General features: G+C 43.1%; 1 protein-coding gene across 2 annotated transcripts; it reads left to right on the top strand.

Annotated features, from left to right (window-relative positions):
- Nucleotides 1-392: 392 nt before the first annotated feature.
- Nucleotides 393-19,291, top strand: LOC137871903 (phosphatidate phosphatase LPIN2-like). 2 transcript variants are annotated; one of them, XM_068709976.1, is made up of 21 exons: nt 393-456; nt 4,865-5,066; nt 6,383-6,478; nt 6,565-6,860; nt 6,942-7,058; nt 7,216-7,342; nt 7,470-7,932; nt 8,306-8,405; nt 8,633-8,820; nt 9,174-9,267; nt 9,356-9,425; nt 9,510-9,593; nt 10,312-10,391; nt 10,917-11,076; nt 11,236-11,384; nt 11,557-11,643; nt 15,719-15,871; nt 16,631-16,745; nt 16,868-16,971; nt 17,064-17,184; nt 18,599-19,291. In XM_068709976.1, exons 2-21 carry the CDS (start codon nt 4,875-4,877, stop codon nt 18,881-18,883), a joined length of 3,081 nt encoding a protein of 1,026 aa, XP_068566077.1. In that variant the 5' UTR covers nt 393-456; nt 4,865-4,874; the 3' UTR covers nt 18,884-19,291. The 2 variants fall into 2 exon arrangements, with proteins under 2 accessions (XP_068566077.1, XP_068566078.1); XM_068709977.1 differs by having other exon boundaries at nt 18,552-18,684.
- Nucleotides 19,292-19,363: the final 72 nt, after the last annotated feature.

The raw sequence follows: 19,363 nt of genomic DNA, 5'->3' as shown, positions 1-19,363 counted from the left end.
GGTTTTTACTGGAAGTATTTGAGAAACTTACATAACAAAAGTATAATCATCAATCATAACAAAAGTATGAGATCAAAGGTAATGTTAAAATGAAGCAGAAACAAGGAAACTGAGTTCACAGAAGTACACTGCCAGTAAATAATGATTTACTTTTTTTTTTAAGAGACATTTTATTTGTGGATAAATAAATTAATAGCTAGATTATTACTTCATACTATTTTATTTTATTTATTTTCTGGTGGAATAGACTTCAAAGTGTAAAGGTTGACAGTGTATGAAAACATATGTGTAATAATTGACCTTAATGAACCTCTCCGTACGTCCTCCTGCGTTACGACTACGTGCAGGCGGAACTGCCGGGTCACGTGCTTCATCACAGCAGCGTTAAGAGACTCAAACCGGCGCACGAGCTGACTGAAGGTGTGACTGCCTGCGGGTGAGCCTCTTCTCCAGCAGGTAGGAGGCTGTCATCAGCCATTCTCCTCCTCTTAGCCTCATTTAACTCTAATACGAGGAACAAAAAAGAGACGGAAATTGTATTACTGCTAATTCATGTCGCGTGAAGCCGTCTTCAGGAGTCGTTTAGCGGCGTTTATGTAACTCTTGTGAGATACTAAGTGTCGCGTGTGAAGTGTTGTAGCGGATATTTGCGATACACGCGTAGGAGGAGACACTCTGCGCCTCCTCATGAGGAGACAGCGGACTGTTACTGCTCTACGACACCTGGACAAAAGTCTTGTTTGTCAGATTAAACCGTGGAGTTGTGTCCCTAAACGCCCCATAGGCTTTACATAATGTTATACCTGCATAATTAAAATACACAGGTGCTTTTGTACAGATTGGACTACATTTTTGTCAATATCATAAACATTATGAGGTATATATATATATATATATATATATACTTCTTTATTACGGTGTAGTCCTCACACTGGCTGATAGTATGCAGGTTGTATTGTTGTATTGTGTTAAACAGCACACTCTCAGATAGAGATAAGGATCCTGATTTATAGAGATATATCAGTGTACTGTATTATTACATTATTATATTGTTATAACGGCTGTTTTGCTGTGTGCAACACATGACCAGTGATCGTGGAAGTATCCAAATAATGGAACATAAATAACGTTCGTGCTGAAATTATGACATGTTGGTGATGAGTCAACGTTCTCTGGACTGTTGGACATTTTGCAGACTGGATGATTGTTGAATGTAAGATGAAAGCAGACGGATACATCGACTGAAAATAATTGTAACATAGGTTCCTTATCAGAACACAGTTAGCTAGACACCGTGGTGTTTGGTTAGAACCTGCTGGTGACACACTGTCGGTCACAACAACACCGACTCAGAATCACGTTGGACTCTTGGACGTATCAGGACGAACGTGCCGAGACAGGGAAAGCTAGATTTGTCCTAATCTTGTAAACAGGATTAACACCTCCGAAGGTCCCCTCGGAGTGTCGTGGATGAGATCTGGTTGTACTGGATTTGCGTCATCAAGCGCAGGGCCTTTTTGTCTTGTGGTCAGCCTGGTTATGACTGCACTGTGGCCATGGAGGCTGTGTTATTGTCTTAATGCAGCTTTAAACTGTTAAGTCGCTGCAGTTCGTTCCCTGTGAATGCACAGCCCTCTGCTTCTGAGCGCTGTTTTTGATCCACTTCCTCACTTTTTCCGGAGCTTTCTACCAGTCTGCATCATTTGACTTTGCTTAGTTGTCGAGCTTACATATATTTTTGCATAAAAAATACCTAAAATGATGTATTGATTATCAACACTTTTGACGAAAATGTCTACTGGTTCCAGCATCTCACTTTTCTTCTGTGATATTAATTTCAATAACTTTGGACTCTTTGTTGGACAAACAAGCTCTTTGAATAACTCAGCACGGGCTACAGAAAATCATAATGGCTGTTTTCTTTTTACACATTATTTACACAATAATAAGTGGACTTTCCGTTGAGTTTGTGTGGCTCCTTCATGTGAACACTATTAATGATCAGGGAGCAAACTCTTGATTGAATTGAACTCTTAATTTCTGCACATTTTCAGCCTGATCCTGCAGATTATCATCGTACCACGACACATTTAATGAGGCTTGAAGTGCTGCAGCAGAGGGAGCCTGCATGGAGAGCCGTGGGAGTGGAGGCTCTTACTAAACGTGGTGTGTTGTTGTTGTGTAGATCCGGTTGTGTGCAGTCAGCTCACCAGAGAGGGATCGGGGGTTGTGCGGCGCCGTTATCTCACGGCTGATGACTCTCATCTTCTGCTTTGTCCACTAAATGAGGGATGCACTTTCACTCTGCAGCGCGCTGTGGTTCACTGAGGGGAAAGCATCAGCAGGAACACAACGTACAGTGTGACGCCATCACCAACCGCTGGCTTAGTCCACTGGATGCTTGGAGTAACTTTTAGTGCTATTAATCAACACTAAATCATGTTTAGTAATGCTAGCATCGTGGCTGTTGGGAGGGAAATGTTGGTCTACTTCTTTGGTCAAGACTGACATTACTACTTAAGATTCATCCTCTGGAGACTCTGAATGTCTGAACATTCAGAGTCTCCAGAGGATGAACCTTAGTGACTTTGGTGATCCCCTGACCTTTCCTCTTTTTAGTGTTTCCATTGAAATAGATCAACATCTACTTGTTGGATTGGCACAACATTTTGCTCAGACATTCATGATCCCCAGATGATGTATCCTAACTTTGGTGACTTTGGCAACTAGTATATGGATTGCCTTTGGTTTTGGCACACACACACACACACACACACATTCATGTTCCAAATATCATTTTTGATCCCTACAAAAGCTCTGCCTTAGCTATACTTCGGTTAATGCTAGTTAGAATGTCAGCATGCTAGCACGCTAAACCAAGATGGTGAACATGTTAAAACATGTTGTCAACCTCAGCGTGTTAGCATTGTCAGTGTGAGCGCGTTAGCATTCAGTCAAAGCCAGAGCCGCAAGCACGGCTGTAGACCCGGTTTCATTCATGATCTCCAGAGGATGAATCCTAATGACTTCGGTGACATTTCATGTAGCTCCGCCCACCTTAGTTCAGTTAATAACCTCTAAACCAGCTGAGATTAATGCTAACATGCTTAAATGCATTAGCATGACATCATGGTTGGCGTACTAACATGCTAAATGACATTGTTTTCTCATTGTACAGTAAATTATTAGTCAAACGAAGAGATTAAAATGTTCCCTTAAGCTGTTTTGAAGTCTCTGTGCAGACTTGTCATGCACATGACGGTGTTAGAAGAAGTTATATAAGCGCTCTAGGACTCAGACTGGGGGATGTTTTCCCTCTAAGACTTTGTGTTCAGTCACAGGAGCTGCACTGCATGGCACAGAGGGGGGGGGGTCACATGGAGCTCTCTGGTAGTCCTGAAGTCCCCCTTGGACTCTGGTGAGTTTGGGGTGCTGGTCAGACTCCCATTTGGATACGGAGCGAGTGATGTTTTTCTTTAATAAATTGTGGCTCTGTGATCTCTAACGGTTAGGGTTCTAATCCCAACTGTAATCTTGACCCAATGTTTAATCCTGAGTCTATTTTTAACCCAAGCACCTGTAGACTACCTTATATTAGAGGTTTGCCCATAATGAATGAAACACCACAACAGACGATCACACGGATACATCACAGAACATCTCATTTTCTTTCATGGCCTTTTTTGCCACATTGTCCAATCCTACTTTATATTAATAGGGAAGGCTGAAAATTCAATATAATAATGTATCATCTGTCAATGGCATCATATATGGAGATATCGTTATGAAGATATGAAGTTACCTGTATTGTGGTAGAAGATTTTGGCCGTATCTGAATTGTAATATTGTTATCAGTTTTAGAGTTTTTGTGACACACTCCTGTCACCTGACAGTGAGCTGATTATCATAAAGAGTAGAGGTGCAGGACGTCCAGCATGTGAGGCATGACGTCACGTGTTCCTTTTCTTGTGTTTTTGATACGTTTCATGTATTTATCACAGCTGTATTATGTCAGTTATTCCCAGCAGACGAGTGCATTTCAGCCCTTCACGTTCACTAGTGTATCTGCTGCAGTGGCTGCCGGTCTAAGAGACTGAATGGTTTCAAAGTTCGTCCGGCTGCTTCTAGTTCAGTCAGTGGAGACTGTTGTCCTAAATACTGAAACACGCTGCTGCAGTCTAGCTGTTCAGGCCACACACACACACACACACACACACACACACACACACACACACACACACACACACACACACACACACACACACACACACACACACACACAGAGAGAGAGAGAAACCGAAAGTCCTCGTCCAGATAATCTCCAAGCTGCAAACACGTATCTATAAAATGGTGTTGCGTCCTCCACAGTAAGTACAGGTGCTGAGCCGAGGTGCGAGCACATAATAACACTTGCATGACTCGCTCTGACTGAGCAGTGAAGTGTCACGCTCAAACAGTGACATTCTACTTCAAAAAGAGCTAGAGCGGCTGGTTTTATTGACCCAAAATTAGTATTTTTAGTGCGAGTGTTTCTTTGCGGAGTCAGAAAACACAACATGTCCACTCGGCTCTGGTCGCTGCAATGGAGGGCCCGACTAAGTCTCCATCAGCCGACTAAGTCTCCATCAGCTGACTAGGTCTCCATCAGCTCAGGACTCTTTTGAGGGAAATGGGACAGGGCCGCTGTGTTTAGGGACCGGCTCTTCTAGAAGGAGCCCTTCTACCGGGACACTGACCTAGAAAGACGCAAAAGGAAAGCAGTGTGCGGTGTCACTCTGCTAGCAGTTAAACAGTGTTAGAGGTGTGTTAGAAGGTAATGAATGCAGAGTGATCAGTAGCTAATGAAGGCTCTTCTCACTGACAGGGGGGACACCATGAACTACGTGGGGCAGCTGGCAGGCCAGGTGCTGGTGACGGTGAAGGAGCTGTATAAGGGGCTCAATCAGGCCACTCTGTCGGGCTGCATCGACGTGGTCGTGGTCCGACAGCCCGACGGGACGTTCCAGTGCTCCCCCTTCCACGTTCGCTTTGGAAAGCTGGGAGTGCTGCGCTCCAGGGAGAAAGTGGTGAGCGCCCAGATATTCACGTCTCTGTAATGTTTTTAACTAACGTTTGCATTCGTTTTGAAACAAACATTTCTGTACAAATAGGAAATTGAAATATGATTAAGGAAGATTAACTGGTGGTGGAATGTAACCAAGTACATTTACTCAAGTACTTTTTCTCAGTACAACATTGAAGTACTTTTGCTTCTCCGTCTACTAGTTACTTTTGAAAACTTTATAATGTTGAGATTATTAAATAGAAAATATAAACTAATACTAACTAATAAATTATGATATTTTATTATGGATTAAGCTACCCGGCAGTATATAAAGTAGTTCATTAAACTCCACCTCCATAGTAATGCTTACATTAACGCATCAATAGTTATTATCCAATAATAGATATATTATTTTAAATGTGCCATTCTGTACTACTTTTGGTACTTTAAGTATCATTTTATGCTTACACTTACGTGTTAAAATACGTTTATAGTATTTCTAGACGGTGATTTCGTAAAAGTTACAATCGATTATGAAAAAAAAAAAAACTGCCTCACTTTACTGCAACACAACACATTGTTAAATTTGACTCCTACAATCAAAACTCTTAAAAACATGCCGTCAAATATGGGCTGGCTGCACAATACATCTGCTCCTCTTCATCATTTCCGTATAATCCACGCGCCGCTTCTCACCAGAGCACAGTGCTCTCTCTCTCTCTCCATGTACAGACACAGTTGTCAGCTGAGGACTACGGTGAGATGGACAGACTAAAGCTTCATTCAGCCTCTTATTCCCAACATGTAGAGATTCAAGACAAGTGTGTTACAGGAGAGCCTTCTCTTCCATGAGCTCACAGGAGAGTCCGACAGAACAGGAAGTAGTCTGTTGTCTGTTGTCTGTTTGTTGTTGTTGTTGTTAAGAAACACGTCATCTTGACCCAACATCAAATGTCCGCATCTTGCAGACACTTAAAGTAGATTTTGGTTCATTTTGTAGCCTTATTGATGAATCAAAAACTTACATACTGTATGTCTACATGTGTTATTGAGCATTTTTAACAACCCGAATCCACCCAGGTCTGTTTAACACATGGATTGAAACTTAGCAAGCCAGTGTACAAGCTGTTCTCTGTTTTGTTTTTTCTTCTCTGGCTTAACTCTGAATTCTTCAGGTAAATCTGTGGCACATTTTTGTTTTGATCCATAATCTGTGTTGTGCATGCATGCGGTGCTTTTCTTCATTGAGGTCCGCTGAGACCATCTGAGGAGAACGTGTGGAATTACACAGTACAGTTCAGAGTGTTTCTAACAGAAACGTGTCCTTTGACTCTTCAGATTGACATAGAGATCAACGGGGAACCCGTAGAGCTGCACATGAAGCTTGGAGACAATGGAGAGGCCTTCTTTGTCCAGGAGACAGAGCAGCACAACGTGAGTATTGAGCAGTTTCTATTGATACACTTCCTGCTTGCTGCATGGGTGTAGACTCATAGTCCTGTCCTTTTCCTCTAACACAGGAGATTGTTCCAGCCCACCTGGTGACTTCACCCATCCCCACAGAGGAGGCTCTGCTCAGGAGCAGAGAGCCCAGATGTGGCGGCTCCGTGTCGGAGAGCGGTCAGCCTCTGAGTCCAGAAGACCCGTCCTCTGGAAACCTCCAACCCGGCTCCAACGCAGCCGGCAAGAAGAAGAGGAGACGCAGAAAAAAGCACAAGGCGGAGCCACGCAAGGAGGAGCAAAGCACACCTGCAGGCGGGGAGCCGGAGCTGTGCGAGCTCAGTTCAGATGAGGAGCACAAAGGCAACAATGGACGGTAACTAGACAGTTTGAAAGTTGGATTTTGATGTTAGTCGTCATAAATCATTTGGTTGATTTCATTGCTTCCTGTCGTCAGGGCGTCTGCACCCTCCATGATGAAGGACAACATGCACCACAGGCAACATTCCTCCCTGACGGCCCTCGAATGGGACAGCTACCCTTTCTCTGATGGAGACTGGTCCCCTTGCACAGAGTACGCCACCCTCACTCTCAATATATACATTGTTCGTACAAGCAGAGAGAAACAGTGAGACGATCCACTTTATCAAAACAGGAAGGGCCGAGTTAAACAAATCACTCCCGCAAGGCCGTAACAGCTGACTCAGTGGAAATGTGGCGTTTGCTTACAGCAGGGAGATGTCGGAGTCCACGTCGCCCAAGAGTGACTCTGAGCTGATGGTGAAGCCGGCAGAGAGCATGCTCAGGGCCGAGTCCCACATGCAGTGGACCTGGGGAGAGTTTCCAGAATCCACCAGGGTGAGATGCAGATCTAGACTTGCAGGATCCGGTCTAAACTTTGAGACGAGGGAGATTTGTTTCAAGTCTAGTTCATACCCTGAGGATTATGTTGCATGTATACTTAAGCTTTCTTTCTTGCATCCAGGTCAACAAAAAGGACAAATCAGAGCCAAAGATGTTGACCATCACGCCCTCTGAGAACACACATTTCAGGGTTATCTTGAGCACAGAGGCCATGGAGGAAAGGGAAGGAGAGAGAACCACGGATCTCATTTGCGGTATTATAAAGCCAGAGCCGCGGCCCATTCAAATCGATCAGCGCATCTGCAACCCACATCCCCCCGAAGCCCCGTCGACCAATACGGACATCACCGAGCACAAGCCGGACCTTTCAGATTTAAGGTCCGGCCGCAGTTTTACCTCCGAGCCGTGTCCCGCTAACTCTGACCTCAGCCCAAACACCGCCGTACACACGGCCAGGTGGAAGTCTTCGCCACCCAGACGCAGGGACAGCGGCTCTGCCAGCAGCGGAGCCAGTAACATTGCCGGAGACTCAGCTTGTCCCGATGCGTCCTCCAAACCCACCGACTCCCCCGTCAAGAAGAGAGGTAACACAAAGTCCTGTATAATATTCATTACAATATTAAGTATCCTAAGAATGACTTCAAGGACTTCAAAACAGGCTAAAAACTTTACTTCTATCTGCTTATTTGTCATGAATGTTTACGAAACATGTGTGTATGATTATTATAAATGTCAATTACTTAATTGTTCTTAAACGTGGGAAAGTCTGGAGTAAAACTCTACGTACAGTTGAGATGTGTGTGAGCGTTGAAAGGAAGGATGTGGTTTCTATTTGGGCCCGAGTTTATATTCTGGGGCTGTTCTGCATTCACACGCACAAGTTCAAAGACAAGGAAGTGACAAGAAAAAAAAAATGAAGTCAGCGGTTTCTGAGAAGTGTCTTGCTTTCATGAAAAGGTGTGAGGAAGAGGAGTCAACATCAGGGGCCTGAAGACATTTACCTGGATGACCTGAATGCACTGGACCCTGACGTTGTTGCCCGGTACTTCCCAAAAAGGTACAAACCTCCTAATCCTTCTAGAGAGAAGTCCTATCATCTGTTAGGATGATAGGTGTTTGGGTGTATGTACAGTATGTGACGAGACATTCATTACAACTTAGTTTTCAGTACTTCTGCTTTGTAACCACAATTGCGTCAACAATATTTAGGTTTGATGTCCATAAACAGAACCACAGAAGTAGTGAAAATAATGGCTGCAACTATTTATAATAACTGTGTTCCAGCGAGTCGGATCAGGGTCCTAAACACTGGGACGAGATGGGGAGGCGCTCCGGGTCTCAGTCCCCCCAGTCTGTTGGCAGCGCAGCGGCAGACAGCGGCACCGAGTGTCTGTCGGACTCTGCCGGTGACCTCCCTGACGTCACGCTGTCGCTGTGTGGAGGTGTTGGTGAGAACTCAGAGATCCCTAAAGGTATCCAACTATCTTAAAACTCCAGTAGGCACAGTAGCTTTTAGTTTATCTAAAACAGTGCAGGATGGAAATGAGATTTTTGAAGAGGCAGCAGCTGAACAACTGAATAACCAGTATTTAAACATCTCTATCTTGACATTTTATCTTTTTATATTTATTTAGCTCATTAGGAGTGCATTACATTACTTGTCTGTGTGACAAATAAACCTTTGAATCCTTTTTAATCTGATTAAATTAACATAATTCATTACATATTTCAACTGTCCTGCATCTTAGCTCCTGCATTCTGACCAAGTCATAAATATTATGGGCTTCATTGTTAAAATCAGGCTTTTATGTTCCATTTGTTTCAGAAAAATTCATGGAGCACATCATCACCTACAATGAATTTGCAGAGAATCCAGCAATAATCGACAACCCCAATTTGGTGGTTAGAATTGTAAACAGGTGAGTTTTCCTATTTTCTTATTCAGTGACTAAACCCTCATCACAGTCTAACAGGTGAATCATTAAATAATTAAACCTCTTTTCCCAGATATTACAACTGGACTCTAGCAGCACCGTTGATTCTTAGTATGCAGGCCTTTCAGAAGAACCTGCCAAAGGTATCCTCTTATGCTAATGTGTTTATAGTGTTCTCTGTAGCTGCACATTTAATCTATTGACACAATCATTTATCTCAATGTCAGGCTACAGAGGAGGCCTGGGTGAAGGAGAAAATGCCAAAAAAGTCTGGACGCTGGTGGTTCTGGAGAAAGAGCAGCGTAAAGCAGGTACCAAATGTGTGACTTAGCCAAAAGTCTTTTAGATAAAGTCAACCTCCAGGTTCTGAAAAGTTAAGCCAACGTTGTAGTGCCTTAAACTTGCATTCTCTTTAATCGCCATCAGGGGGCGACTCTCTGGTTGCAAAAATAAGTGAGATTGTATGAGAAATGACCCTACTTCTCACTTAATTTATTCCCTCAGTAAACATTTTCATTTTGAAATGCTACATCAGAATGTCCTGGTTCTCTCTGAGTGACACCTTGAGGTGGTCTCCTATCAACCTGAGGTGAAATGATTTTGTGACTATGCACCATTTCCTCTAAAATCCCATCTAATTGAGTTTGTTGTCTCAATTGCTAGTTTCAAGTCTTCTTCAAAACAGCATGATCTTCATTTAGTAAATTTTGGTCCAATTTTGCGTAAAATAGACGATGAAACAGGGTTATCAGCGTTCGGTGATAGCTCCACCCTCTCATGTCACTTCTGGTTGCGCAGAACCAAGCTGGTGACGGCCAAAGGGCCGAACGCGAGGCTTCAAAACTGTAGTTGACAAACCAATGGGTGACGGTATAGTGGAGGTCAGTGGGAATCCCACACTGTTTGAGTCACTTTGCATTCTAAATGATTCAAGTCAAATTAGGAACAGGTTACCCAAATGTGTCAGTAACCATAACATCACTGTTTGACATTATCATGTAAAGAATGTCTAATAAAGTCTCTCTTCAGTTATCATCAGAGACCAAGTTAGAGCTACAGGAGTCTCTGACCAGAGAGAGCTCTGCCCTTCACCAGGCCCCAGAAACACAGTGAGTCAGCAACAAAGCTCCGACTTCCTCACAACACTACAGTCTCACACACACACACACACACACACACACACACACACACACACACACACACACACACACACACACACACACACACACACACACACCAACAAGCAGTGTTGGCTAAACATGTCCCACATGTCCCACAGAGGCCTTATTAGCAGGTTAGTCATTTTGTGACTAATAAACTCAGCTTTAAGAACTCAGGAGCAATACTTTGAATATTGTTTGAACCAGCCAGCTGGGAGATTCTAGTTTGTGTTAAACAGTATTAAGCATGCAACCAGTTGTTGTGGAAAATAAGAAGTCAAAAGCATTCTGCATTTTTACTGTTGAACAAAGCAGAGTTACAGGCAGAGGAGGTCTACTGCCCTCTGGTGACACTACATGATACTGCAGGGTTTTGTTGTTGACCCTGAATCACACACACATCTATAAACATTGCAACATCGTTCTGTTATTCTGCTCATTTTGACATATATTTGTCTGTTTTCTGTCCGGCAGGCAGAAAGCAGCAGAGTGGTCCAGCGACGATGAGACTAAAGAGCTGAACGCTGTAGCTCCTGCTCCGACACCCACTGAGCACGTGCAGCCAGAAGGCCCGGCACCGGCGGCAGCTTTTCACTCCTACAAGAAGTCCCTCCGCCTGTCATCTGACCAGATAGTAAGACAAGTGATCACCACACTGGTAGTGTGGCTAAAATTAGGCAAACACAGAAACTGTCTCATCAGTCTGCTGTTTTTCCTGATCATGCAGATGGAATGAAAAAGAAAATTGCTGTTTAGAGGTACGCATTTAAACTCACTTTTCTGTCTCTTGCAGGCCACCCTGAAGCTAAGAGAGGGGCCTAATGACGTCACCTTCAGCATAACCACTCAGTACCAGGGCACGTGTCGCTGCGAGGGCACCATCTACCTGTGGAGCTGGGACGACAAGGTCATAATCTCCGACATCGACGGCACCATCACCAAGTACGAGAGAGTCGAAATGTTCATTCTCAGGCAGCAATAAGTCACACTGTCCTGTTCTCAGGCTGCTCGCTGAGACTTTAAATCCTCCAACCCCATTCACAACATTTGTGTCAGAGTTTTTACTTTTTAGTAGATTTAGTATTTACTGCCCTGAATCCTTCTCTTCCCACAGATCAGATGTGTTCGGTCAGATTCTCCCTCAGCTCGGCAAAGACTGGACTCATCAAGGCATCGCCAAGCTGTACCACTCTGTGCACGAGTAAGATACAGATTTATTACCATTGTTAGCATTAACACATTATGTAATACCGTAATTAGACAAAATGTATTCTATTTTCACGGCCGAGAACGTCTGCGGCCTTCAAACAACGCGCCCGCGAGTTGGAATTTGTTTTTCCCGCGTGGACCGCATGACACTGGAAATGATGCTTTGCAAATAGTCCACCGCGTCCTGTATCCGCTGTGTGGCGATACAGAAAACACACCACATCTTGTAAAACTTGTGTAAATCGGATGCCGTTTGTCAGAAAACGCAGGTTTCCTTTTGCCAGCAGGTGGCACTGTGAGTATTAGTGGAAATGAGCTTGTAGACAGCCTCAGGCCATGAGTGTTATCAAGCATGCGAAGTTTGGGACTGTTTGGAACGAGTTACATCAGCTTCTTTGATGGGGAATCACGTAGTAGCTGCCCGCTACGGCTAAGCCATTCAACCAAACGTACAGCGTTTAATCGTTTTTAATCTCAAAGGTTCTCAGATTGTAGGCTACTGACCAAATTTGAAGAGGATCAGACAAATTCCCTAGGAGTAGTTCGTTAAAGTATAGTGACTACAAATGGACAAAAATCAATCAATTTTTTTATGCAGCGGAGTTATTCACACTCCTTAACAGTATTTGGAGTAAATGCCTTGTAATGCTAATACACCCCCGCCATTTCACAGCATAGAAGAACACCCACAAAGTTTGTTTTCATGCTAAGTGAGTGAAACGCAAGCACGACACCGACTACATGAAATATGGATTTTCTTACATTGAGGACAAAAGAGGACAAAATCCTCAGTGTGTTTTGTGCAGCGAGGTTCTGGCACAAGAAAGCATGAAGCCGTCAAAACTAAAGCGGCATTTGTTGGATCAATCCGCAGCGGATAAACTGAAAACTATACCTCTGTCAAATGACACTATGAGGTGAATGAAGACATGTCGGATGACATCAAACAACTGACCACAGCTCGAATTAAGGCAAGCGGTCATTTTGCATTACAAATGGACGAATCTACAGACATAACAAACAAATCAGTTTTACTGGTTTACATGAAACATGTGTGGGACGGGGACTGACGGGAACAAGAGAGCTCCCTACTACTACGACTGCAGAGGACACTTTCAGCTCAGGTTCAAACTGCACCATCTGTTCATTAAATACATTTGAGAAGTTGAACATTTTGGTTGCGGTTTGTCATTAAGGGGTGATGGTGGGTCCCGCAGCCAGACCAGTTGAGAACCACTGGTTTAGAGCATGGTCCCAAGAGACGTTTCTTGAATGAAGGTGATGAAAGTGTCAACCACGCTGGCCAAACTCCAGCACGATTATGTGGCTTTGATGTTTGCCTAGAGTCTAAATTAACACCTATAGTAGATTAGTTCTCATAAGCATTTGAGAGTAGCAGAAGCGATGCAGAGTTCACTGAACAGAACCATGGAGCAGAACCAGAGTGAGATGCAAATCGATTCCAAGGAACCTGCAATGAATTTCTACCTGCGTTCACTAGAGGAGCAAGTGAGATGCCAACTATTGGACAGCAAGGCAACTTTCATTGAAACACAAACTAAGGACAGGGTCCTCCTGGATATCGATGAAGACTGTCTCCAGTATTTCCTCGATGCTCTCCAGGAATACAAAGAAGGAGATGAGCATAAGAGGATATGTGGCCTGAAAGCCCAGCTGCGTGAAGCTCAGGCAAAACAAGTCCCAACTCCATCCATGGACACTGAGCTTCTGAAATCCCAGCTGGAAGAGACCAGGACAAAGCTGCTAAACGCTCAGAGCGAGCTTAAGCAGCAGACATCCACTCTCAAGGCCACACTTGCTAAGGCTAAGGAGGAGCTGAGAAATGGAACGATTCAATGGCAAGAGGAGAAGTCTTCCCTCACAGAGCAGATGGAAAAGAACAGAAGATGCCTGGAACTTCTCAGTCTCTGTTTTCAGAAACATTTGTCTGTCACGGCACAGCTGCAAGAGCATGCCCAGGAGAAGCAGGCAGCGGCTCTTCAATCACTGGAGAAGGAAGCTCAAAAGATGTCCACCAGAAACCAGCGGTCCCAAGCCCAGCTGGTGGAGCAGCTAGCGACGACCAACCGGGTCAAAACAGCCCTCAAAAAGGCAGAAGATCTGGTCAATACTGAGCGTCTCCTTTGGAAGCAGGAGAGGTCTTCCCTCCTTCAGGTCAGTGGAGAAATCCAGCAGACTCTGAAGGAAAAGGAAGAGGAGCTGCAGATGACCGAGTCCTTGTTGAAGGCCCAGCTGAAAGATCTCGAAAGCCAGCTCACCTTAAAGCAGAAGAAGAAGAAGAAATGGTACAAATTCTTCTGATGCCTGGCTCCCCATTTCAGTGTTCAAGACTTGTGAAGGGAGTTCACAAGAACCAACGCTTCTGCACTTGTGAAGAGATTTCACAAGACTCAACGCTTCTGCACTTGTGAAGAGATTTCACAAGACTCAACGCTTCTGCACTTGTGAAGAGATTTCACAAGACTCAACGCTTCTGTCATATGCACTTAGTGTGTTTTGCACTTCTGTCCATCCAGGAATCCCTCCTCTCTAAGGTTTCTCCCTCTTTTCTCCTTGTTAAAGGAGTTTTTTGAGGGAGTTTTTCCTGTTTCAAAGTGAGGGTTACAATAAATTCCTAAAAGTTATGTCATGCTTGTAAGTCTGTTTGTTCTTTCTAATTTTATGTTATACTACTGTCATGTTTAAGAATAAATGTTGATGTATGAATTCAGGGACAATCACTGCCTGAAAAAATACGGTAAGTTGGCTCAACTGTTTCAACGTTAAACATGTTGGTCCAAATATAGTGTCTGTAGTCTAGAGTTACATGTTGGTCATCTAAAGACAACATTTCAATTAAAAACACCTGAACATTTCTTTATGCAACATTTTGCTGGTTTAAAACGAGTCTAAAGTGGCTTAAGAACTTAAGGCAAGAAGGTTAATTTAATGTCACAGCACTGCTTTGCAAACGCTTCATGATGAAGCAACTTCAACGTCATAAGGCTTTCCTTACTAAATTTGAGACTGATCTGGTCAACTGGCTAGGAGGAGTAAATAAAAGTATGAAATGTGAGTATTTCCTTTTGCCAGTAGGTGGCGCTATGAGTTATTGAACATTTTTGGCATTTATATATGCTCATTCTTTAATTAGCAACATGCATATGTAATTTTTTGCAGAATGAATAATGCACCTTGGAGTTCAAACAACTTTATTGTTCATGCCGAATGAGGCAAAATGGCCGCCACGCCACGTCAAGGTTCTTCCATGAAAACTCACGAATTTGATCACAAAGGCCTGAAGAGCATCCTGACCAAATTTGAGGTTGATCCCAAAAAGTGCGAACTTTTGATGATGTAGATCCAATAATGATTCAGAGCAAATTTGGTATCAGTCAAAATCAGCGTGTAGGAGAAGTTAGCATAAATGTGTTTTTTCACAAAATTCAAAATGGCGGAAAATCTAAGTAGGCGGAGCTTAAGGATCTGAGAGGCTTTTTTGTAGATCTAGCTGAGGTGGACATGTGTATCAACATTGTCGCTTGCTCGGGCCCTAATTATATAATATTTAGTGCTGGGCAACGATTAATTTTTTTTATCTACAATGTTTTTTTCTTCTTTTTTAATGTTTGTTAAATTCTTAGTAGCGATAACTAAATTATATGCTTATTATACATATTCCAAACAAAAACTTAACTAACTTAAAAAACTATTTTTTGGTGTTTTGGTCAGACACATATGCAACGCGGATTACCGTGTAATATGTGTGGTATTTGTTATAAATGTACGTTGGTGCATAGAGGGTGATAAGAAGCTGTACAGGGAGGGACTTAGGACCCAGGGGAATGAAGGTGAAGGAAACAGCTGTTCACCGCTGTTTCATGAAAAAAAAAAAGTCAACTCCCACCATTGCAATTTCTAATCCTTTATTACAAAATGCGAGGAAATGTATATTGAGCTCAAGCTGTTTATTACAAAATGCGGGTGTTATTACATAATGTGCCATTATTACATGCATAAAACACGTAAATGTTCAACTCATCGATCAATATATCTGACCGCTACAGGAATGGCTACAAGTTCCTGTACTGTTCAGCCCGAGCAATCGGCATGGCCGACATGACCCGGGGATATCTGCACTGGGTGAATGACAGAGGCACCCTCCTGCCTCGAGGACCCCTCATGCTCTCTCCCAGCAGCCTCTTTTCTGCCTTCCACAGGTACGGCACGCTTCCTACGAGTTCATTCTAACTTTCAGTCTGGGCTTTATTTTGATAGGACACGGCGCGGCTCAAATTCAATTTAGAATGTTTACAAAGATGTGTACAATGACTTGTTTATGACAAGGATTTGAAGCAGCATTGACTGATCTTGACTGTCAAACTTTAAGTCACTAATCTACCAGCTGATCACATCGGCGATCAAGCAGACGTGTCTATTGTCATTCCGCTTTGGCTTTTGTTGGCTTCGCTGGAATTAAAATGTGATGCTCATACTTCTGCACTGTTGAGCATTTAAAGACTTGAAGGGAAACTCGCCTTGTATCACTAAAATGTGAGCGGTGTAATGAACAACACCTAACCTCCCTCATGTTGCCGGCAGCCAGAGCTCTCCGCTCATTTGCCAGCAAAAGTCCGCCAGAAGACACTCTAGGGCTGTTGTTTGAAATACAGATTGCACCGCATCATCTTTGTACACCATCTGTGCAAACAATAGCCCTAAAGCCTGACGCACTGAAATAAAAAACATGGTTTCTTTGGATATACTACCCACATTGCGATGACACCTTTAATTCTTTCAGTTTCTGAAAGCCACTGATCGGTAACCTGATAACCTGTTTTTATGGTGATTTTGGAAACTCATCGAGTCCATTAATGGTTATGAATGTTTAAAGTTGTAGACGTGGATTTAACGTGAGCGACTCCCGCAGCAGGTCAGAGGTTGAGTCTGTAATCCGTTCTCTGTCATTCTCTTGTTAGAGAGATCATCGAAAAAAAGCCAGAGAAGTTCAAGATCGAATGCCTCACAGACATCAAGAACCTGTTTTTCCCAAACGCACATCCCTTCTATGCAGCCTTTGGGAACAGAGAAAGCGTACGTGAGACATTTCTTGTTGGGGTTTAGACGTAACTTCTTCTTCTTCTTCCTCATCAAAACAACAGTTAGATGCAATGACTCTGACAGCGATCCTAATTGTCTTTTTCCCTGCGTTTAAGGACGTGTTTGCCTACAAGCAGGTGGGCGTTCCCGTGTGCCGGATATTCACAGTGAATCCCAAAGGGGAGCTGATCCTTGAGCAAGCCAAAGGCAATAAAACATCGTGAGTGTTGAAGAAGTCACTGGAGACGTGGTGTTTTTGTGTCCGTCAGCTGTTTCTCTCAGACAACATGTCCGTCGTTGTTCCCATCGCAGATACAGCCGGCTGAGTGAGCTGGTGGAGCACGTCTTTCCTCTACGAAGTTCTCAACACAGCGCCACCTTCAGCTGCCCGGAGTTCAGCTCCTTCTGTTACTGGAGACAGCCGATCGCTGAGGTGTGTTTGGAGGAGCTGCTTTAATTAACTCAAACTCACATTGACGTGTGAATTACTTGAAATCAACGTGATGCACTGGCTTATCCTTTTGTAGACTACTGGAATAGTTTTACATTTTCTTGGACACATTCCACTTCAGAGAGAGAAAGTTTGGGATATGAATGTATTCCATTGTTTTGCATGATCTTCTAATTTTGGGACTATTCCCATCATGCACTTGTGTTTGTTGTGCTTGAGCTACAGTTAGGAGGTGTATTTGAAGGCGCCGTTAGCTTTTGGCACATAAGAAAGCCAAAGTGTGACATAGTTGGGTTATTTTTGTTACAGTGCTCATAAGAAGACATTCCACAAGCACAATGTCAGGCAGTGGAGGTGCTAAAACTGGCTCAATATGAAACAAAAATACCAAACATTACACTGAGCTGTAATAAAAAATACAACGTAGTATGTACAGTATAGCAGCCATGCTTTCATCCATTTAAGGCCTTATTCAGTCTTTAATAGTCTTATTTAATGTCTTACATCTTTGCTTCAAAGCTTTATGATTTTGCACTTATTATCCTATAAAGAAAACAAATGTGAAATGATTTGGCTCATAGATAATAATTGTTGCATATGAATATGAATATGCAATATGAAGAAAAACAGCACTTTGTGTACTGTAAATACTGCTGCTATTTGGTGAAAGTATTAAGTATAGGCAGACAGTAAAAACATATTGTTGATGAATTAATCTTTGCTGATGTTTTTTTGCCAGACTTGTTTTGATTTTGCCATTGTGAAAACTACAGTATATTAATGTTATTCCTCTTTTCTGTTCTGTTCTTATCCTTTTCACGCTCAGTAACAGCTGTGAGTAACGTTCAATGCATTCTTTCTGTGAAAGTGATGAACTCTGAGGAGAACACAACCTGCTTTCTGTGTGTTAGACAGTGAACTCTGTACACATCATATTTACTATATGTATTGTATTCATATTTAATTAAACTGTTGAATCAACCGTTGGATGATGCTTTAATAAAAGCACACGCTGTTTTACACACCGACTATTTTAGTTCCAATAAGATATCTGCAACAATGAAAACTGGTGTGAACTGTAGCATGATGACTCATTTTATAAGCAAGGGAACAAAGTGGATTAACTGGAATTCAAATGTTAGCATTTAACAATTCATTTCCATCAGGTGGTGTTTTGAATTATTGAGGAAGAAACAGTGGACGACAGTTAAATGTTCTAAGTCATAAAGAAAACGTATGTATAAAATGGCTTGCAATGAAAGCACACTGTATATATATATTAGCACTAATGACAGTTTGTTTCCTGCTGGTTGTCTTTCCCTCATTGAAACACCACCACGTGTCCCCAGTAACCGCACCATACTCCACTTTCACAAGGTGTCTTTAACGAGCGCAGGGCTACCGTTCTGATGGGCTGGGGTACAGAAGCGCGGCGCTGAATGACGACAGGATCTCGGGGGAGGCCGAGATGGCGAGTTTCCCGGCGGTCGCGACCAGTCCAGCTCGATCTCCTCTCCTCAGCGACAGAACCAGGCTCAGCGAGGCCGAGCTGCTGCAGTTGCACCGATCGTGTGACAGGAAGCCCCTCGAGTCCAACCTCTGGATGCTGCGATTGGACACGGTCAGCACCGCCTCCACCCTCTCGCCCCGCTGGGCCGCGAGCACAGCGGTCACCAGGTAGCGGCCGTCCGTCGGAGCTGTGAAGATACCTGAGAACAATCCAGACGATCACTTTGATGTCCACTGCTGCAGAACTGTTTCAGTTATAGATTCTCATGACGTTTTCTGCAGGCATTCATGTTCTCCAGAGGATTAATCCTGCTGATCATTTGCCACCATGAGGTTGACATCTTTTTATTATTTATTATATTTTAATCCATCCTCTGTCATCTTACTCAAAATGGAAAATGATTATTAGTGACTGCTGCTGCTATTTATGTCTATTTAAGAACAATGCACTTTCATCTCACCTGTTTGGCCCATATGTTTTTAACCCATGGGAAAGGAAGTATTTAAGTGGAAGTATGTGTGTGAAATCAAAGACATATTTCCATGCGCGTGAACAATAAAGAAGTCTAATCTAAACTAATCACAGTCCCATCACCCTCAGTTCTATTTTGAGTTTACTGCTAATTAGCATAAATGTGCACGCTGACATGCA

The sequence above is a fragment of the Cebidichthys violaceus genome, unplaced genomic scaffold, assembly GCF_023349555.1.
Source record: "Cebidichthys violaceus isolate CVI_PGR_0920_01 unplaced genomic scaffold, fCebVio1.0.p SCAF_15, whole genome shotgun sequence".
Classification (NCBI taxonomy): Eukaryota; Metazoa; Chordata; class Actinopteri; order Perciformes; family Stichaeidae; genus Cebidichthys; species Cebidichthys violaceus.
This window is presented reverse-complemented; position numbering and strand designations above follow the sequence as displayed.

Bases quoted from the DNA above. Each gene is read 5' to 3' on its own strand.
- LOC137871903 (XM_068709976.1), top strand. From the start codon at position 4,875: ATGAACTACGTGGGGCAGCTGGCAGGCCAGGTGCTGGTGACGGTGAAG. The intron at 6,861-6,941 runs GTAACTAGACAG...TCCTGTCGTCAG, and splicing joins CACAAAGGCAACAATGGACG to GGCGTCTGCACCCTCCATGA. The intron at 11,644-15,718 runs GTAAGATACAGA...TGACCGCTACAG, and splicing joins CTGTACCACTCTGTGCACGA to GAATGGCTACAAGTTCCTGT.